This window comes from Pristis pectinata, chromosome 2 (assembly GCF_009764475.1).
Source record: "Pristis pectinata isolate sPriPec2 chromosome 2, sPriPec2.1.pri, whole genome shotgun sequence".
In the NCBI taxonomy this organism is placed as follows: Eukaryota; Metazoa; Chordata; class Chondrichthyes; order Rhinopristiformes; family Pristidae; genus Pristis; species Pristis pectinata.
This window is the reverse complement of record NC_067406.1, coordinates 30,147,304-30,170,608: the sequence shown is the minus strand read 5'-3', so window position 1 is coordinate 30,170,608 and position 23,305 is coordinate 30,147,304. Positions and strand designations below refer to the sequence as shown.

At 38.4% G+C, this 23,305-nt stretch overlaps 1 protein-coding gene across 4 annotated transcripts in view; it reads right to left on the bottom strand.

Moving 5' to 3' along the window:
- The window catches only part of LOC127567567 (WD repeat-containing protein 7), a 499,658-nt gene that overhangs the window by 423,487 nt on the left and 52,866 nt on the right, over positions 1–23,305 (bottom strand). For 2 of the 4 annotated variants that reach the window (XM_052010607.1, XM_052010608.1), the window contains exon 11: positions 6,688–6,825. The exons of the other annotated variants lie outside the window; for them this stretch is intronic. In XM_052010607.1, coding sequence (XP_051866567.1) covers positions 6,688–6,825 — 138 coding nt within the window. The remainder of the gene's footprint in view (positions 1–6,687; positions 6,826–23,305) is intronic. 4 annotated transcript variants of the gene reach the window in all.

Genomic DNA, 23,305 nt, shown 5'->3' with positions numbered 1-23,305 from the left:
CAGCATGCAGCTTTGACATGCAGAGTATGAAAGGGCTGCAGTCAGTGATGAGGATCCACATATCCTGAGCATTGAAAATTTCAGGCTGGCTGATGCTGAATGAAAAATATTGATGTCAGAATGGAGACACTATAAATGACATCTTAGTGCAATGTCCTCCTTGTTTCTTTTGTGACTGTAGGTTTCATCAGGAAGCTCCAATATACATTGGTAAGGGAGAAAACACATGAAGAATTACTTATTGGTTGACATTAGCCACCAGGTGAATTGTACATAGGAGTGCCCAGCCAATATTGCAAGGAGTGTGATTTCACTCAGAAGTGATCACAAGCTTAATATAACCCATGTTAAATCACTTTCATGTCCAATTTGAGCATGAAAAATGGGTACCAACGGATACAGTTTCTAATCTAAGTTGACACAAAGAGAGGTGTTGGTCTTGATAAAGTACAGGCAAATATAGACGGGAATTGAGGCAGGAATGACATTAGAGTGGAAGCTGACAAATCTTTATGATGAAGATAATGTGTTAGAGTACCATTTAAGGTTTAATGAAATGGAATTGTAAAAATTCTGTTGCAACATGAAATGGTGGCTGGGGATGCAGGTGGAGGTGGATGAAATCAAGGTTGAATTTAGATTTCATGGAATGTGCAGCAATGTCTAAAGATAACAATGATGCTTATCTGAAGGAAAAATAATTTCATCCAGGATTTGATATCAGTCTGATAGCAATGGGGGGAAGAGTAGTGAAAAGCTAGAGCAGAGCATTATCACAAGTAGGGGGCATTCTTAATAGAATCTTATTACTGAAGAAAAGCCAGGATGATCCTATTGCAGCTGTTTGGTTGTAATTAAATGGAGCAGATTAGTCCTGTTTTGAGAGAACAGGCCTGGGCAATTTTCCAAATGGAGACAAGAGACTGCAGATGCTGGAATCTGGAGCAACAGACAATCTGCTTAAGGAACTCAGCAGGTCGAGTAGCATCTGTGGGAGGAAAAAAATTGTTGATGTTTTGGGTTAAAACCTTGCACCAGGACTCAAATTTTCCGTAGTGTCCAGTGGATGCCAGTTTCATACGTGTACAAAAACAGTTTGACTAAAGGCACAGGTTGATCTGCAGGACAAATCTTCAGTAATACAGCCAGGATGTTGTCCAATCCTATACCTATTTTGTAACCAGTGCCCTCAGCTGCTTCTTTATATGAAATGAAGTAACTCAAGTTGCCTGTAGACTGGCTTCCATGACAGTGGGCAGCTCAGAAAGAAGCCAAAATGGATCATCCATTTGGCACTCCCAGCTGAAAAGAAGGGTTTGTATCACAGTTCAAATAATTAGGGCTGAAGCTTATAAATAATAGTAACCAAGCTTTAAAAATAAATATTGGTTTCTGAGATAAAAATCACAAAGAATTAACTTTTTTTTCACAATTCTATTTGTTCTCACTGACATATCTAAACTTATTTCCATGGCAACCAATATTCTCTGCCTGATGCCTAATATTTGTAATCTAATGTTGGCGTCACTGTTAACTGAATCTACAGAATCCTTATCACATATTGACAAAGTTCTCTGCAAGCTGGCCGTCATCACTGGTTTCCTTAAAAAAGAGAGCACCAATCACATATATAACACAGAAGCATTTCGTCTTTAGAAATGTTATAAAAACTGGCATTTACATTTATGTAAACAATAGGACATAATTTCCCTTTGGCATTATTTTCTGTTTCAGTGTTGACAACAACTAGCATCTGTAATCTTCTAGAAAATTCCATTTGTTTTCTCCTCCCAAGCACAGCAAGCCATCCATATTAAGTGTAATGACATACAGTATGCAAAATACCAAAGATAAACAAAAAAACAAGCATACAAAAAAAGGCATCTTTTAATTATTGTAATCGCCCCTTTTCGCTGTAAACCCATTTTAACCAGAATATTCTAAACTGTTGATTTTAATCAGAATTCTAAAAACAATAGCAGCTTATAGTATTTTTTTCAAGCAACTTTCGATCACATGGATCGCAGTGATCAAACCAGGAGTTTTTGACTGCAAAAATCATAAATTTAGCCTGCAGCTGTTTCATAATTAATTATATTTTTATTGACGTATCATCAGAAAAAATTGACATAATCAGTAGAAGCAAGGAGAAAAGAAAAAGTCTAATAACCAAGGTACTTCTGTGTTGTAATGTTTCAACATTCCACAGTTTCTTACCAAACAATCTCAAAGCAAGAATTCTGAATTTGTAAATAAACTGTCAAACCTTTATATTATTGGAACAGCTTAAAATGAATTTACAAACTTTGCCTAACATTTTTATCCCCCCTTTTAGCTGACAGCAATAACTCAAAATTGTGGTGATAACTAACACCAGTCTCAAGTCATTATTCTGTCTGTACTTCCGCTCAGAAATGTTAGTACTCTAAATTCATAAGAAGTTTATACATTAAGCATACGTATTCATAAATGTTTAAAAACACAAACATGATTCCATGCATTTATATAAATTTCTGTTTCATGCATCACCAAGCAGCAGGGAAGCACAAAATCATCAGTAAAGAAAGCAGTAACTGAAAGCAAAAGTGACTGTGGAAATTTATGCATAATGGGCTGTACTAATCAGCTGGACTTATAACTAACACAAATTCAAATCTATTAACTTAGCAGAAAATATACAACAACAGTAAGATAATGATACTAAACACAATTTATTCCAGGTCTCGAGTGGGTCTGATTCTTCTTAAATTTTTTAGCTTTCTTCTCACAGTTCCCTCCGTTCAGTGAATCATGCAATAGGACCTGGATAATATCCAATCTTAGTGATGTCAGAGGTAATAATATAATAGCTGGGTAATAAATGTAAAACCTAGCCATCTCTCTTGATTTTCCATTAGCACCAAAGTCCAGTATCACTACTGCCACTGCCACTATCAATATCCTCAGGATCATCATTGTCCAGGCAGTGAACTTGTTCATCCATTCAACATATGGCCAAATAAAGATTCTCCACCACATCTAAAACTTAAATCAGAAGGGTAATTTAGAGTTCACTACTAAACTGGTAAGGGAAGGTAACAATATTTTAAAAAACTCAAGACAGAGTTCATATGATTAGCACCTTGCCACTGGCCTCAACTTCAAAACCCTCCATCACAGAGACACTGTGGCTATAGGAGACAAAACTAGCAGGGGACAATACATATAGTTCACTTAAACACAATCATGCACTCTGGAACCTCAACCACAAACAAGATTGAGAGTAGTAATACAGTTAAACCAGATCATTTATCATCATTCTTTAGTAATGAATTTATCAAAATTCTACAATTTCCCACTTAACATCAATGTGGGACCAACATCATGAGAATAACTTAAGCTGTTCCTAGAGCAAATAAAAAAGGTGGCTTAGCAGCATTACGCAAATCCCAAGAACAAAAGATATTGTTCTATCCAAGTTGGCAAATTTGTAATTCATGTTTTACATTTAAATGAGAAAAGTTATTTTTAAAGCTTAAACCACAGGAGCAAAGACTTCAACTAATATGAGCAAACAAAAGTTTATTCAACACAACATTAGTGTCTGTATATACTGATACATACAATTAAATAAGCTTTATTTTACATGTGAAAGCTATCCAAACATTTTGTTAAATACTTCAATGAACAGGGTACCTGATTTGTTTGTAACTGGTTAGTACAGCCTTATATGCCAGTATTAAAACACACCAACATTTCCATGATACACAAGTGGTATGAAATTTCACTTATAAAATTGAATAAGTGGATTACTTGTTTAGTACATTGAGACTACTGTTGATTCATTTCTGATTATTTCAATGTACAATATAAAGACAAATTAATTGGAATAACTGACATACCCACTGTATGAAATGATCTTTAAGTTGTGAAGGACACAAGGAGTGCCATTAGAATGTTTTTTTTTTGCCTAGATTATTGTGGTAATACATTGTTAAATAATCTCCAAATCTTGAAAATAACTGATTATTTGTTTAATCAAAACAAATCATTGAGAAAAAGGAGGCAATGGAATCTGTTTGGGAACAAAGTAGAAAAATGGACCATGAAAAAATTCTGACCAATTAGTGCCAAAGGTAACAAGGTAGCTCAAATTGCCTCCCCTCACATTATAATGTCTACATTACTTCTACCAGCAACAGGGTGTAGCAACAAACGTAGTAATGAATACATTAGAAAGCTTGATCAACAAAAATGTTGTTAATTTGAAGGTCACATGCTTCATAATGGTGAAAGAATAGCACCATATCCTTGAAAAGACAAAAACCTATTCAAAAATGAGCCTTTTATTTATTCAGCTTAACTAATTATATGTTTCTTCATGTTTTAGTAGTGTTTAAGCATTGCAAAATAATCTGTGCACTGAATGACCACTGAAGAAGAAGCAATGAAATAAATAAAGGGAGCTATATGAAAAGTTTCAGATTACAGTAAAAACATAGGAGCACACTTTATAGATTGGAATTAATGAACAGTTAAATTTCTAACAGCAATTTCCTCGAAATTGGAAATCTTGTCTAATTTTATTGAGTTCTTTTGAAGAAGTAATTAAATCTATTGATGAAGGCAGTTCAATTGATGTGGTTCACATGGACTTCTGTAAGGCCTTTAACAAGGTCCAAAGCTGGTCCAAAAGTTTGGAGCCCATAGGATCCAAGGCAAATTGGCAAACTGGATGCAAAGTTGGATTGGTAACAGGAGACAGAGAGTGATGGTGAAGGACTGCTTTTGTGATTGAAGAACTGAACATCAGTGAACCACAGTGATCTGTGCTGAGACACTTGTAATTTGTTATCTGCTTGAGCGAGTTAGATGTGAACGTAAGAGGCGTTGTTGGTTAGTTGGCAGATAACATGTGAATTAGTGATGTTGTTGGTAGTGAGGAGGATAGTCTTGGACGATATAATGATACTGATCAGCTGGTAAGTTGGATAGGGCAATGGCAGATGGAATTTAATCCTGGTAAGTGTGAGGTAATGTGTTTTGGAAGAGGTGGTTGGTCAAATAAGAGCAAGACATACCATGAATGGCAGGGCCCTGAGGAGAAATGAGAAACAAAGAAACCTTGGTGTACAAGTTCAACAGGTAGATAGGGTGGTGAAGAAGGCACATGGAATGCATAGAATGCAAGTGCAGGGAAGTTTTGGTACAACATTATAAAACGTTGGTTAGGCCACAGATGGAATTTTGTGTACAGTTCTGGTCGCCACACCATAGGAAGGACGTGATTGTATTAAATAGGGTACAGAGAAGATTCACCAGGATGTTGCCTGGGATGGAGTGTTTCAGTAATGACAGAAGACTGGATAGGCTGGGTTTGTTTGACTTGCAGCAGAGGAGGGTTGGCAGAGACTTAATAAGAATATACAAAATTGTGAGAGGCATAGATAGGGAAGATAGTAAGAAAATCTTTCCCCTATGACAGAAGTGTCTGAGGGCAAGAGTTAAGGTGAGATTTAGAAGGGATCAAAAGGGAGATTTTTTTTTACCCGAAAGATGATTGCAATTTGGAATACACTGTTCGAGAAGATAGTGAACAAAGCACCTGGACAGACACTTGAGTCACTTGGCTATGGGCCAAGTACTAGTAAATAGATTAGTAATAGATACGTGATAGTCAGCATGGACATGGTGGGTGAAGGGCCTGTTTCTGTGCTGTATGACATCATGACAATAAAAATAAAAATCAGTTGCTCCACAGTGGTTTTGCAAAATAGGTTTGAACTTCGGTTTTTAGCATTTGAAATAAGAGTTTAATGACTAGAAGTTTTGGAGGACAATATAAATCAATTGATTCCACGCTCACACTACATTGCTTCAGACATAACTGGCCACAATACTAGAAACTTATACTGGAAATGATTACAGATACATTTTCCGCTCTATAAACTGTTATATCAAAACAAAGTCAATAAATCTGGCTACATGACTGCTGCAAAACTCCAGCATCCCAGGCTTAATCACCACCTTGGCTACTGTGCACGTGGAGTTTGCATGGTATACCTGTAACCGCATGGGTTTCTCCCAGATTTTCCAGTTTCCTCCCACATTCCAAAGACATGACGGGAGGTTAATTAGCCAATGTTAATTGTATCTGGTGTAGATGATTGGAATAGACTCAATCGACTGAATGGCCTTCTTCTGTAAGGAAATATGTTATGCAAGATATACTGTAGTTGTCAAAGTCACCAACTGCCTAGATTTGTGATATCCAGTTACCTATAATAAGCCATATGAACCATCATTGTCTGCTTGAATAAAACTTTCACAGCAAGACCAAAAGGGAGAACTCAACAATATTGATAATTTTGAAATGTTTGTCACACAGTGATGAAAAAAGCAAAACACTTTGAATATACCAATATTTAATAAAAAATATTTTCCAATTTCAGTATTTTTTTTTACTTATTCTTGAAATGAAAATCAGAAATGAATCAATCAGAAGTTGCAGGTATCTTTCAAATTAATTTGCTTTACATTTTCACCTTACTACATACCACTTTGCATCGAAAAATGAGAAATAAGCAGCATGCCACCAGCCTGCATTAATCATTAACAAATGATTAACAAGTATTTTAGTCATTTAATACCAAATGTCTAGACACAGACAGACAAATACAGCAGGAGAGAATGTTTGATAATTCTTACTGGAGCCTCAAAAGGCCGAGTGCAAGATAACAGTTGAGGTCTGTAGAGTTCCCAGGCCTTTACAGGGTCGGGGTAACACTCATGAGGAACGTGGACAACTGCCTCCCCCATATACCCATATTCTATCTGCTGGATATTCTGCCAAAAGGGTAAACAAATAGTGGAGGAAGAGGAACAGAGTAAAAGAAAAAAAAATAAATGAAAGACAATTAATGCTCAAATCATATAAAATAATGGTATTAGGAAACATTCAGATAAAAATGAATTGTATAAATGAATTAACAAAAATAGATTTTAAAATCTCTGCAATATCAACTGATCCATTTACGGTATTTTGCACTAATAAAAGTCAAACAGTCATCTGATTATAAAATTAATACATGAGCGCAGGAACATAAACCAGTGAAAGGAAAAATACTAAATACTAAAAAAATTCACATCATCTCAAAGACCAAGTATTAATATGGGATTACTAAAATTATTAATTTTAATACATTCAATTTCAATTCTTGTTTTCTTTATGCTTTAGGACAAAGAAATGTGACCTTTAATCAACCACATCACAAGTCAATTCATTGAAACAATGAATTCACCTATTCACTCATCTTAAGATAAAACATTTCCAATGTTAAACAAATTACTGTTTAGTAGATAATACACATTTTACACCAAAAGCAGGAATTTTATTTTCCTGCGATTTTATAGTTTGCTCATAAACATTTTGCATCAGCCTTTGAGTAACAAAATGTATGCTAGACAGAGAACTGTCCTGAAATTTAAGAAAAATATACAACTACGGTCTTGTAGGTTCAATGACAGATTCATTATACCTTTAATTCTCACATAATTAAATCATTATTTAATGCACTGTATGTTACGAGAAAGACTTAATACAACGATGAGCAAAAATAAAATACACTGCACTGTTGCCTTCAGTTTATTTAAGATTGTAGTCCAATTTCAGTGTCCAGATGCTAAAAATAAACTGTTCAAGCTTTGCTCTTTTATTACATGACATCCAAGTCACTCAGCTGGATTGCTGCCTTCCAATTCACTTAGGAAGAATCTGTTATCTGGTTAAAGAACATTGAAAGCAGTGCTTTGATGGGCAACTGTACTGCATTCCACATTAAAATGGCATCACAAAAATGCTATCTGCAAAAATCAGTTCATAATGGGCAAGTTATAGTTTCACTGGTCTGGATTCACCCCAAGTTTTGAGAATTTGATTGTATTTTTGATGCACAGGGATTGAAGCAAAAAAAAAAGGCTGCAATCACATGGTCAGTTTCAAACTCCAAGAAGATCCTAAAGTGGAATATTTCACTTGCAATAAGTGAAAAAGACATGCTGTAATGGTTCATGTCTGGAAAAACAAATCCTGAAAGCAAGATTGTGCTTCTCAGAACAATCCAACAACATATTTTTAATATTTTTCAAAAATCTTGGGGGATCACCTTTCCTTTAAGTGTCAAGTATATAACTGCACATGCATTTGTAAAGAATAATAGCAATAACAAAATCAGGAAAACGACAGCCTCCTATCACTGAAACTGAACACCTTACCAAGTACCTTAAGCATATACATTTTTAGAATATTTATTTCATTAACACCAATGTGCAATAGGGATAGGTGGGAGGAAGAAAACAAAGGGTTGGAAGTTCTTTCTGTACTCAACTCAAGCACATAGCTAAATGAGCAGAAATGATCATTAATTGAAGATGCCAGGGTAAATGAAAGAGAACAGATATGGGGAAAATAGGGACTAAAAAGGAAAAGGCAGAGAAGGGAAAGGAAAATAAAGAAAAAGAAACCATCCATTTATACATCATCTATCACAATCTCAAGACAACCTAAACAGTTTAATGATTCAAAATCAGTAGCTGTTATACTGTAGAAAAGTAAATAGCCATTAATGAGCACAACAAGGTCATAAAAACAGCAATGAGATAAATAAGGAGGTCGTCTGTTTTCAAATGTCGGTTGAGGTGAGGTCCATAAAATTTTCTTCACAAAGAATAATAGAATCTTTTGACCTGTCAGAAATATAGTTTTTGTTTTAAAAACTCAACCAAAAGATAGCATCTCTGACCAAGATGCTAATAATATTTTGGTTCAATCATTGAACAAGCGATTCAAAGGTGTGGACTGATGATATAAGTACATGACTTCTAATCTCATCGTTGGATCTCAATTCTTTCAATAAATCTGGAATGAATTTTATCCCGATGACAGAAAGCAAATGGTAGTGTTTTTGTGCCTGGAAGAGAGTTACTAGTGCAGTTCCAGTGCTCAAATGCACACTTAAGTATTTTTTTATATAAATGTGATAAACATTTGTGGTCCTACCGCCCTATCAAGCACTTGTGTTCCAGGCTTTACCATACCCTAGATTTCTAACACTTGAAATCAAGCCCACTCCCTGACTTTTGATTCTTCAGCTGAGAGAAATAGACTTTACTCGCCTATTCTCTCTAGGTCCCAACATAAATAATATCATGGTTCTAAAAGATCACAGATGATACAATGATTTCCCACAATTGAGAAACAAAGCTTTAGACTGCAAGAAGAAATAGATGGTCTGTTCAGCAGGGCAGAGAAACAGTAAGTTGAATTCAATCCACAAAACTGCAAGGTGATACAACTGGGGAGGTCCAGTAATGACAAGGGATGTTAATATAAATTGGAGCCTATCAGTAGATGAGCAAAACACCCTTGACCTATACAACATCAGAGATGCCTACTGATCCACCCCCTGCCCTCATTTTGGTAAGTCAGACCACTGGTTGTGCTCCTTCTCCCTGCATACAAACAGAAGCTGAAACAGGAGGATCCAGTACAGAAAGTCGTACAGTGCTGGTCTGAGGAAATAGATGAGCTTCTACATGACTGCTTTGAGTCAATGGACTGATCCATGTTCAAAGACTCAGCTGCCAGCCTAGGTGAGTATGTCACCACCATCACAGACTTTATCAGCAAGTGTGTTGAGGACTGTGGACCAAAGAGGACAATACAGGTGTTCCCACACCAGAAATCACGGAGGAACCAAGAGATCCACTCCCTACTGAAGTCTAGGACTGCAGCATTCAAATCAGGTGACCCTTATCTTTACAAGAAATCGAGACATGACCTCCATAAAGCTTTCTTTCTTTTTCAATCTTTTTATTAGTTTCCAAATTAATACAGATTAATATATAACATCAATGTTTGTACATGTAATACAAAGAGACCAGGAGAACAATCATGGCATAGATAATCATAAAGAACAATAGAATATAAAAAATCTGTAGATCCAACGATCTCTTAGTAAATGAATATAATAAAAGAAGGGAAAGAAAAAGATTTGTTATATAAATAAAAAAAAGAGAAAAAAAATTCCCAAATCAATAAAAATTAAACAATATATCAAGCCAAACTAAAGAGAAAAATTTCCAAAAAAAACAAACAAAAAAAAAGAAAAAAAGACTGGACTAAAATTTCTCAGTAGAAACAAAGCAATATTATGTTGTCAACTCCGTTCCTTTAAGTTGGAAAGTTATTGAAAGGGGATCTATATCATGTGAAAATATTGAATAAATGGACTCCAAATATCTTCAAATTTAAGCAAAGGATCAACAGTACCACTCCTAATTTTTCCCAAGTTTAAACATGATATAGTTTGAGAGAACCATTGAAAAGTAGTAGGGGGTATTGGATCCTTCCATTTAAGCAAAATGGATCTTTTGGCCATTAATGTAACAAATGCAATCATACGGTTAGAGGAAGCAGATAAATGGCCAGACTTTATCCTTGGCAATCCAAAAATTGCAGTGGCTCCGTAAAGCTATCAGAGATGCCTAGAGACTATATCACTCCAAAATAGAGTCCCAGACCAGCCATCAGTTGTGGCAGGGTTTACATGCTATAACAGGCTACAAAAGCATTGTCGACAAGCAACACATCCCTTCCTGATGAGTTTAACACATTCTATGCACGTTTTGAACAGAAAGAGATTGGTATGTCACCACCCACCCTGACAGCCTCCAATGAACCTGAACCAATGGCCACTGCGGAGGACGCAAGATCAATCGTCCGGAGAGTGAATCTGCAGAAATCATCTGGCCCGGATGGTGTCCATGGCAGTATCCCTAGATCCTGTGCAGATCAGCTGACGGGGTATTTGCAGACATTTTTAAACCTCCCCCTGCTTCAATCTGAGGTTTCCACCTGCGTTAAGACCACCACTATATTCCCAGTACCTAAGAAAAACAAGGTATGCCTTAATGACTATCGACTGGTGGCTCTGACATCATGAAGTGCTTCAAGAGGTTGGTCATGGCACACATTAACTCCAGCCTCCCAGACAACCTCGTCCCACTGCAATTTGCCTACCGGCAAAACAGGTCTACAGTGGACACCATCTCCCTAGCCCTACACTCAGCTCTGGAGCATCTGGACAGTAAAGACACCTACGTTAGACTATTGTTTATTGACTACAGCTCCGCTTTCAATACTATAATTCCAAGCAAACTCATCACCAAACTCTGAGACCAGGGACTCAACACCTCCCTCTGCAACTGGATCCTTGACTTTCTGACCAACAGACCTCAATCAGTAAGGATAGGCAGGAACACATTCAGCACGATTATTCTCAACACTGGTGCCCCACAAGGCTGTGTCTGCAGCCTCCTTCTCTACTCCCTATATACTCATGACTATGTGGCTGGATTCTGCTCTAACTCCATCTACAAGTTTGCAGATGATACCACCACAGTGGGCCATATCTCAAATAACAATGAGTCGGAGTACAAGAAGGAGATAGAGAGCTTAGTGACATGGTGTCATGACAACAACTTTTCCCTCAATGTTACCAAAACAAAAGAGCTGGTCATTGACTTCAGGAAGGGAGGCAGTGCGCATACACCTATCTATATCAATGATGCTGAGATCGAGAGGGTTAAGAGCTTCAAGTTCCTAGGAGTGAACATCACCAATAGCCTGTCCTGGTCCAAACACGTAGATGCTATGGCCAAGAAAGCTCACCAGCACCTCCGCTTCCTCAGGAGGCTGAAGAAATTTGGCATGGCCCCCTTGACACCCAACCAACTTTTAATCGATGCACCATAGAAAGCATCTCTTCTGGATGCATCATGGCTTGGTATGGCAACTGCTCTGCCCATAACCACAAGAAACAGCAGAGAGTTATGGATACAGCTCAGCACATCACGGAAACCAGCCTCCCATCCATGGACTCTGTCTATACTTCTCGTTGCCTTGGTAAAGCAGCCAGCATAATCAAAGACCCCACCTACCCCCAGACATTCTCTCTCCTCCCCTCTCCCATTAGGTAGAAGACAAAAGCCTGAAAGCACATACCACCATGCTCAAGGACAGCTTCTATCCCACTGTTATAAGACTATTAAACAGTTCCCTAGTACAATAAGGTGAACTCTTGACCTCACAATCTACCTTGTTATGTCCTTGCACCTTATTGTCTACCTGCACTGCACATTCTCTGTAGCTGTTACACTTTACTCTGCATTCTGCATTATTTTACTTTGTACTTGATCTGTATCAACTGTATGCAAGTTTTTCACTGTACCTCGGTACAGGTGACAATAATAAACCAATTCCAATTCCAAGAGGCACAGCTGACTAAAAGCAGCAGGACAGTTCAATAGGTGGTTAATATAGTATTAGTAGAGGCAAAGAATATTCAAGCAGAGAGCTTATGCCTGAACCATATACAGAATTAGTTGGACCACAGCTCAAGTACTATGTGCAGTTCCAGTCACAATGATGAAGGAAAGATGTGATTATACTGGAGAACGAATTTACACAGCTGCTGTTAGGAGTGAAAACTTTAGCAATAAGACTAGAGGCTAAGGTTTTTTTCTTAGCATAATGGACCAAGAGAAAATTTAACCCGATATAAAATTATAAGGGGCCTGCAGAGAATAGATGGGAAGAATCTATTTCTCCTGGCTGAGTGGTCAAAAACCAAGGGGCACAGATTTCAACTGAGAAGATAAGAGGGGAGATGAAGAAATATATTTTCATCCAGAGGCTGATAAGGATATAGAAGTCAGGTGCCCAAAAGTGTGGTAGACAGAAATGCTCGTCACATTTAAAAACACCTGGCCATGTACTTGAAAACTCATGACTTGTTGGGCTACAAAACAAGTGGGATTAGTCATTCTTTCTGAACCAGCATGGACACAATAGCTTCCTTTTGTGTCATAAATCTTCTATGATTCTATGAAATGATAAACATGAAATTGTTACAATCCATGTTGCTCACTAATGTACTGTAGAAATGAATGTGTTCTTAACTGGTCTATATGCAGAAATAAGATCGACTTTTAACTGTCCTCTAGAAAGGCACCGAGTTGAACAGCAATTTTAGGTATACAATATCAGTGTAGCTTTCTGTGAAATATTAAGAGATTAGCACACTCACAGTATTGCGGCACCATGACAGCCTATGATCATGCATTCAACTGTCTTGTCCAGAGCCAAGGGTGACACCAATTCCATATGCTTAAGCTAATTCAATTCCTTTTACCATCAGTCTCATTAATTTCTCAAAGAAATTAGACACAAGAGATTCTGCAGATGCTGGAATCTGGAGCAACACGCACAAACTGCTGGAGGAACTCAGCAGTACCTACACCTCCTCCTTCACCGCCATTCAGGGCCCTAGACAGTCCTTCCAGGTGAGGCAACGCTTTACCTGGGAATCCAAGGGTGCTATTTATTGCATCCAGTGCGGCCTCCTCTATATCAGTGAGACCTGATGCAGATTGGGTGACTGCTTCGTCGAACACTTCCACTCCAGTCGCTGCAAAAGCAAGGATCTCCCAATGGCCATCCACTTCAATTCCACATCCCACTCCCATACTGACATGTCCATCCATTGTCTCCTCTACCGCCACGCTGGAGGAACAACACCTCATATTTCGCCTTGGTTGTCTCCAACCAGACGGCCTTAACATTGATTTCTCTAACTATCAGTAACCCCACCCCTCTTTCCACCCCCCACCAACCTTACCCCCCCCCCTTTGTTTTCCCTCATTCCCCTGGCCCTCTCACCTTTCTCCTCCCCTGACCCCATGACCTGCCCATCTATTCCCCACCTCCTTCCCTTTATTCCATGGTCTACTGTCCTCTCCAACCGGATTCCTCCTTCTTTAGCCCTTTGCCTCTTCCACCTATCACCTCTCCCTCCCCCCCTCACCTGGACTCACCTATCACCTGCCAGCCTGTGCTCCTCCCGCTCCCCTGACCTTCTTATTCTAGCTTCTGCCCTCTTCCTTTCCAGTCCTGATGAAGGGTCTCTACCCAAAACTGTTTATTTCACTCCTAGGACTCAACACCTCCCTCTGTAACTGGATCCTTGACTTTCTAACAAACAGACCGCAATCAGTGTGGATAGGCAGCAACACCTCTGGCACGATTATTCTCAACACTGGTGCGCCACAAGGCTGCATCCTCAGCCCTCTACTCTACTCCCTATACACCCATGACTGTGTGGCCAGATTCTGCTCTAACTCCATCTACAAGTTTGCAGATGATACCACCGTTGTAGGCTGTATCACAAACAGCGATAAGTCTGAGTACAGGAAGGAGATAGAGAGCTTAGTGGAATGGTGTCATGGCAACAACCTTTCCCTCAATGTCAACAAAACAAAAGATCTGATCATTGACTTCAGGGAAGGGGGCAGTGTACATGCACCTGTCTACATCAATGGTGCTGAGGTCGAGAGAGTTGACAGCTTCAAGTTCCTGGGAGTGAACATCACCAACAGCCTGTCCTGGTCAAATCACGTAGATGCCACAGCCAAGAAAGCTCACTTTACTTCCTCAGGAGGCTAAAGAAATTCGGTTTGTCCCCTTTGACTCTCACCAACTTTTACCGATGCACCACAGAAAGCATCCTATCTGGATGTAATCACAGCTTGGTACGGCAACTGCTTTGCCCAGGACCGCAAGAAACTGCAGAGAGTTGTGGACACAGCCCAGCGCATCACGGAGATTAGCCTCCCCTCCTTGGACTCTGTCTTTACCTCTCATCTTGGTGAAGCAGCCAGCATAATCAAAGACCCCACCCACCCAGGACATTCTCTCTTCTCTCCTCTTCCATTGGGTAGAAGATACAGGAGGCTGAGGGCTCGTACCACCAGACTTAAGGACAGCTTCTACCCCACTGTGATAAGACTATTGAATGGTTCCTTTATACAATGAGATGGACTATGACTTCATGATCTACCTTGTTGTGACCTTGCACCTTATTGCACTGCACTTTCTCTGTAGCTGTGACACTTTACTCTGTACTGTTATTGTTTTTACCTGTACTACATCAATGCACTCTGTACTAACTCAGTGTAACTGCACTGTGTAATGAATTGACCTGTACGATCTGCATGCAAGACAAGTTTTTCACTGTACCTCAATACAAGTGACAATAATAAACCAATACCATAGATGCTGCCTGACCTGCTGAGTTCCTCCAGCAGCCTGAAACTTTAATTCTGTTTATTCCTCCATAGATGGCACCTGATTAACAGAGATTTTTCCAAATTTTTCTTTAATCGCATACTTTTTTTTTTACTGTCGTCACCTAGTTCTAGAAAGTGTTGCTCACTGACAACATGGAACGAAATAAAAATGGACGCAAGCTTTTGGGAAATGAAGTTTAGAAGGAAGGCTAAAGAACATAGGCTTTGGAAAATAAAAGGTTTCAAATTGGAGTAGTCAAGGTTTTATGAGGAATCAAGTTTATCCAAACAATTGCTCACTGTACCAATAAAATGAAAAAAAGAAAAGCTTTCTTTTACACCCTCAAATTACACTATTTCCAATCTTCCCGGATGGAGCATTGGCCTTCGGCATCTGTAGGCAAATAGTGGAAGACCGTTTCCATTAATTAGAAAATAAAGAACAAGATGATCCAAAAAGAAGGTTCTTACTAAAAGCGCCAAGAGGAAAAGCAAGTTCCAGACTTCTGGCTGTTGGATCATAGGTTGTTTCGCTACAAATAGATTTTAAAGTACCCTGTATCAGGTTGTATCTGCTGAGGGACCCACAAGCCCATCACTTTAATGCAAACCTTTCAGTCATATGAAAGGCTGGCATAAATAAAGGTTTGTATGTATTTTAGTAATAGATTCAAAACAAAGTAAAATTATTTAAAAATGTTTTAATTTTTACAGTAACTTTCATTTTCTCATTTAAATTTTGAATGGTTATATGAGTTTATTAGTTTTTGAATGCATCTGAATGCATCTTTTTTTTCCAGCAGTTTTCAGAAGGGCTTGTTCTGCCGGCTTGTTAGACAATTACATCCTTCAAGGCCTGGGCAACCTGCAGAGTTTCGTTGATCAGATCCAGACGCCGTCAGTCAGCAAGTTCAGCCTTTTGAACCCAAAACAGTTAAGTGCAAGTCAATGAGAAAACCTTGCAAAGTGTTCAGGTGGTAGACAGCAAAATCTGAGCAATTACTTCTTATAATTTTTCAGATTAAAAAAATGGTGCTCTACTGCAAATATTGCTATAGAATTTCTGACCTTCACTAAAACATGCAAACAGGATCTTAAATTTTATCTTGAAGATGTCAGCTCAGACAATCTGGAAATCTACTCTCTCAGAAAAGCAGTGGTTTATTAGCTATCTTATGTATTTAAATCTCCGTGTGGGGTTTTAAACCATGGCCTTTGAAATCAGAATTCTGAACGTCATAAATTGACATATGAGGAATTCAAGTAATTCCATGAACTGCAAATTTTACCTAACTTGCAACCAGCCAATCAGACTGCATTGGTCTTATGAAATTACGACGACTTCTGTTGATTACATGAACAGGAGTTGGTGTCCCAAGTTTCATCAAAAGTCACAATGCATTTGGTAACATGCCCTGTTAGTTTAACTTGGCTCCATATCACTTTCATTGTCTGTTGGCAGATTACCTACAGATCCAGATCAGACTTGTATCAAACAGTAGATAGCATAACTGAGAACTTCGTATCACAGTAACAACCATTTGAATCTAGAGCCCCGTTTCAATTCCAAACATCATACTTGATGACAACATATTATTGCATCAAGTTAATAAATTTTGTAGGACTTGTTTTTGGCATTGCAATCAGAAGAGCTTTGAATTATTAACTCCATATGATACTGCAACTTTCACATTTCAATTAAAGAACAGTTACTGCACAAAAATCCCTGCCCTTCAGGATCAGAGTCAAGAGTCCATTCTTCATATACAAGCCTGAGGAGCAAGTGCTTGCAAATTTTTAACTCATACGATGGAACACAGCCACGTGCAGCCTGTTCCTTGCAAATGAAGTGAATGGATCATGATCAATTGTGGGAAATATGGTTAATTTCCCACAACCCTAATCCAGAATTTCTGAGACCCATTATTAATATTAGTTAACTCATAAAATATAGCACAGACCATGTTATTCATTGCTCATGGCTCTGCACCACACTCAATAGATTTTGCACTTGAATTATCGAATGAACCCAGGAATCATTTTCATGTTAAATTCTCATCTTTCAACATCATTTCATACCACCAGGAAATTATCCGCCTAATACATTTGTCATGAATCACAAAAATATTATGGATGATCAAGGCCCACTTTAATTTGTCTGTCCAAAAAGTTAAAGTTATCCTACTGCAGCATCCAATTGTGTTTTATTGAACTTGTAGACTTAAGTATGTTGTCAGATAATAGCTCAGATGCTTGACATTGCATACATTGAGAGCAAAGCAGCAATAGACTTCCACAATGTCACTGATCCTTGACTATGATTTGCAATTTGCATTTGGGGAAAGAATTTTATTCAACTCTTTAAACACGTATCAAAAAGGACGAGAGTCTATAAAATCTATGATTAAATTTGGATTTTATTTTATCTCATTTACAATCAACATCAAATTTACATACATCAAAACCTGAAGAAGAAAGCTGAATACACAGATACAATAGGCTGCTCTGTCTGCCAAATGATCTAGAAAAAAAAACACAGTACTATTTTGTTATGAGATTTTAAACGAATGAATTGAAGTGGTATTGAGAACAAGTTCCAAAGTGAAATGGGAATATCTGGAATGGTGAAATTTTCAAGCCAGTTAACCAAAAGATGCTGCAAGAATTTTTGTTCTTTATTATTCTAAATTAGTACTGTTTGTGGGTATGAATGATATCTTGCTATTTGTAATGTTTTTCATTCCCCCGCCCCAGTCAACCAAGCTAACAGTTATGGAGAGCATTTTTTGAAATCAATTATTAAAAGCTGCAAATGCCATGATTTTGAAATACAATATACAGTCCTGGTGATACCACAGCATCCTCTGCTGGTTAACTATTAAGACTGCAATAATGGCACTCTCCAACAAAGAAAACAAACTCTGCTTCAATTTCTGCAAATAACGTTGAAATATTGCTGCTATTAAAATAGATAGCCAATGAAATACTAAACGAAATACTAGTTCCCCCCAGCTGTTTATTTAACATTTACGTCTATCCTCCAAACCTTGACAAGCCCGTGCAAATTTCACTGAACATATTAAAATGGACAATATATCAGGGTCTACCAATAGCAATGCTGTGTTGTCATTTCACACCTCAGCAGACATTTTCAAATTGCTTCACCCTTGATCCTCATGAAATGTAGTAGCCCAAGAAAATATGATTCAGTGTATTTCAATTTGTTACAATCCACTTTAGTGTATATAGAACAAAAAATATAATTTATAATAATCATAATGTAAAAAGAAAAATACAAAAATATCTGAATTAGATTTGAATAAAAATGCTTCTTATTCAAACATAATTCATTTTTAAAATGCATACACTAAACTAAAATGTTACTTTAATTGCTAATTCATGTCAAAGCTACTTGTGGAATCTTGCTCAGTATAAATTGGTTGTATTTTCCTGTAAAACAACTGTGGATCTAATTTTGTTTGCTCCAACAAGAGCAACCATTAGGACAAATTACTACTTTAAGAGTTGTTGAATTCTAAGAATGGTACATTCATAAACTCAGTCAATAAAGAGCTATGTATGACTTTTCTACATAATGCACAATGGATTTTTCACCCCTTCAGCCCCCTCACCATAAGCTTCATATTCATGCTATTGGACAGCTATCCTGGTCTACATTAAAGCTCCAAACACACTGAGGTCACCTTTCTGGTGAAGACAATATGTAGTGTTAAGATAGAACACCATTGTTATTAAACTCAAACAATATGGATCACGTGTAGGCAGAATGGATTAGTTTAATATGGCATCATGCTGGGCACAGATATTGTGGGCTGGAGGGCCTGTTCCTGTGCTGTACTGTTCTATGTTCCAACTTCTACCCTTGGTTCTGAAAGTCTGACTGTGAGACCTCAAATTCTGCCATCCTTTTGTCGCTGGTACTGACATGAGCCATGACCAAGGAATCGTTATCGCCATTTCTTTTCACACAGATGCTATCTGACTGGCTGAGAGCTTTGAGCATTTTGTTTTATGTAGATTTCTAGCATCAGTTTTTTTTCCCTTGCTGCCACTTTGAGGACTTTTTCGTACCCTTTTTATCCTTTTTTCTTTGAATTGCAAAAAAATGCTTTCTTTCCTTGTTCTGATTAGGGTCCTGCTACTCTATCTCCAAACTAATTCAATATTTTGAACACAATTTTAAACAAAATTATTGACATTCTTCTACTTCAACGTCTATTCTTCCCAAAGCCCCATCAAGTACAGTTAGAGTCATAGAGTCATACAGCACGGAAACAGGCCCTTCAGCCCAACTGATCCATGCCGACCAAGATGCCCATCCTAGCTAGTCCCATTTGCCAGTATTTGACCCATAACCTTCTAAAGCTTTCCTATCCATGTACTTGTCCAACTCTTTTAAAAGTTGTTATTGCAGACTTAAATGCTTCCTTAAAAATACATACATATTTTGATCGATATTTTCACGACAACAACGTTAAGAATAAATACAATGAAGCTTGCATATCTCTGAACAGCATCAGGTACAGCAAATGACAATGCCACCTCCACTATGCTTTACAACCTAAAAAACCTCTATCATCACCAGTGTGATGTTTCACTTCCTGAAATCAATTACCTTACAGCAGGAAACAGCCTTAGCAGCACATGTGTCTTAAGAGTCAGAAGGAGCACCACTTGCCAAGTCTTCAGCACAAAAACTAATCTGAGAGTCATACAGCACAGAAACAGGACCTTTGGCCCACCTAGTCTATGCCGACCATCAAGCACCCATTTACACTAACCATACAACAATCTAATTTTATTCTCCCCATATTCTCGGCAACTTCCCCCAAATTTTACCACTCTTACCCACTAGAGGGAAATTAGTGGCCAATTAACCGATCAACGTGCAGATCTTTAGGGTGTCAGAGGAAATTGGAGCTCCCAGACAAAAGTTAGGATAAGATATTTATTTATTAGTCACATGTACATAGAAACACACAGTGAAATGCATCTTTTTGCATTACTGAGAACGTGCTGGGGGCAGCCTGCAAGTGTCGCCGCTCTTCCGGCGCTCACTTGGTCGGATGGAAAATGTGCAAACTCTGCACAGACAACACTGGAGGTCAAGATCGAACCCAGATTGCTGGCGCTGTGAGGCAGCAGCTCCACTAAATGTGTTGGAAATGTCTTTCACATCGATTGCTGCAACTGTTATTGGCATTCATCATCACATTAATGGTCACAATTTGCTGGGAAAAACATTTTTGTTCCACTCAAATCATACTACTGTTTAACAATATTTTTTAGCAAATTGATTACAAGATCTGTTTACAGAAGTGAACTGCAATGCTGAACACAAAGCTCAGCATAAGAGACTGATGGAAGTGACAACATCTTTGAGAGGTGCACTCCACACTAAGATCTACTGCCAGAAAGACAAGAAATGTTTTAGAATACATCAATGCAAACACACACACACACACTTTGGCGAACTGCAAGCACAAGTAGCTACTATGTTGCAGCAATAAATGAAACAAGATTCAAAAAGACAAAAAACAGAGCAAGACTGGGGACTTTATATTTCTGGTTTCAAACCACACAGATTAGAAAGGAGAGAAAAGGAGGTAGGGAGCATTACTGGTTAAAGAAGATGTAATAGTGTTAGTAAGCCAGGATGTCCCCAAGGAGTAAAAGGCAGTATCCGTCACAGGACAAAGGACCAGAGAGGATGGAACATTGAACATGGCCATATTCAGTGTATGGCATGCAGCGCAATACATTGTAAATGCATTAGTTATAGTGAAAGTTAGAAGAACAGAGGCATTTTTGTAATGTTAGTTTGTGTACAGCATGAGACTTTGTTTCTTTGGTGTTTGGATATGAAGTCATGGCTCTTGCCAGTACCAGCGACAAAAGATGGCAGGATTTGAGGTCCCACAGGCAGACCTTCAGAACCAAAGGAAGAAGTTAGAACATAGAACAGTACAGCGCAGGAACAGGCCCTCCGGCAGGATGCCATATTAAACTAATCCATTCTGCCAGCACATGATCCATATTCCTCCATTCCCTGTATTTTCACGTGCCTATCTAAAAGCCTCTCGAACGCCATTATCCTATCTACTTCCACTACCACCCCGGAGCACATTTCAGGCACCTACACTCTTTGTGTTAAAAAAAAAACCTGCCCCACATATCCCCTTTAAACTTTCCCCTTCTCACCTTAAAGCTTTGCCCTCTAGCATTTGACATTTCTACCCTGGGAAGTTGAGGACAAAGTTGCGATGACTGGATAACTCCAGGATCAATTCAACAATGAGGGTACCTAAAACACATTAGTGCATTCTAGAGACATTGTGCAGGAGGAAGTGCTTCAAAAACTTAGGGCACTGGGACCAGAGCTCCTATTCCTGATGCACTGGTTGTACTTTGACAGGAGCGCAATCTATGTATTCATGGGAATGTTTGCTAATATGGTTGAGGATGGTTAACTTAATTAACATGAGGATTAGTACCAGCATGCAACAGAGGAAAAGATGAATAACGAGCACAAAGAAATAGCCTTCTGAGGGAGTCCCTCAGGATCAAAGATGACTTGCTTCCAGTCCAGTTTTATGGGTGCTGAAGTGGTTGAGGAGGCCAATGTGGGAACGGCAGTGGGTGCAGGTGGAGCCTGACAGGGTGGGTAGGCAGTTTGTTGCATGGTGCACTCCTTCCTTTGCTAATACAGAGCTTCTGCATGCTCCTCAAGCATGGACTCAAGGTTCTCAATGACAGAATGCTCCTTTGAACAGTCATGAGCTAGCACTTTCCAAAAGTTAGTGGGGACATTGCATTTCATCAAAGAGGGTATGAACACATTCTTGAATCTATTCCTCAGCCTGCTTGGTAACCTCTTCCCAATTCCAAGCTTGGAGAAGAGTATCTGGTTCAGGAGTCTGACTGAGTGTACAGTGTTAGATGAGTGGAAGCTAGGATAGACTGCAACAAAGAAAAGTAACATTTTAGAATACATATGTGTAAATGCACAAACTTTGGTGAGTAAAATTGGTGGGGTACGGGCACAAACAGACAACTGAGAATATGACATAGTGGTGATCACTGAAATGGTTCAAAAAGACAAAAGGACAAGACTGAGCACTTAACATTCTTGTTTCAAAGTACCCAGCTTTGAAATGAGAGGAAGAGAAGTGGGGGGGGGGGGGGGGTAACACTGATTAAAGAAAACGTATGTGTCAGAGAGAGAATTCCTGAGTAAAAGGCAGTATTAATTGGTTAATAAGTATAGCAAAAAAAAAAATCGCTCTGTCATGTGACTGGGGATTTTCTCTGAGCCATCAAATAGTGACAGTAAGGTAGAGGCGCAAATATGCTGAGCATTTACAGAGAGTTACAAGAGTACAATATCAGGGACCCTCAATTACTGATATTAATTGGGATAACGTTAGAGTAAAGAGCAAAGGGAAGGAGCTCCTGCTCCTGACAACTTCATTTTGTGGAAGTATGAAGAAGGAGACATTTCTGGAACTGATTCTTGGGCATGAGATAAGTAGACCATAATGGGAAACTTGGAAGTGATCTTGGAGATGAGAACACTTGGAAAACAGGGGGTTATCATTACACAAGACTAATTTACAGTTGATCTTCTTAATTTCAATGGGGTGGATTTCAGGCTAGTATAAAGTGGAACCAAAAACTGACAGGCAGACTTCTAAGACAGCAATGGATGATCTTTAATGAAGAGATATTCCATATATACAGACTAAACATATTCCATATGTGGGAAAGGTAGAAGAACAAATGAGAAGGTAAAAGAGCAATAAGTCCCTCAACAATAAAGGAGATAGAACATTTGATGAAAGAAAAAAAGATGTGTGATACTCCAGTCAGAACCAGGCTAAATATAGCAAGCTAAGAGGAGATATTAAAAAGGAAGCAAGACAGCCATAGATGGGTAATTACATAACAATGAATCCAAAAGCTTCCTATGGATAAACAAGTAGTAAACAAGTAGTGAGAGGTAGGGTTGAGGGTGATGAAAGCCCAGAAAGTAACTTGAATTAGGACAAGACTGGAATACTAAATGAGAAGAGGATGTCATCAATATCTCAGAAGGAGAGGCAGAAGAGATAATGGATTG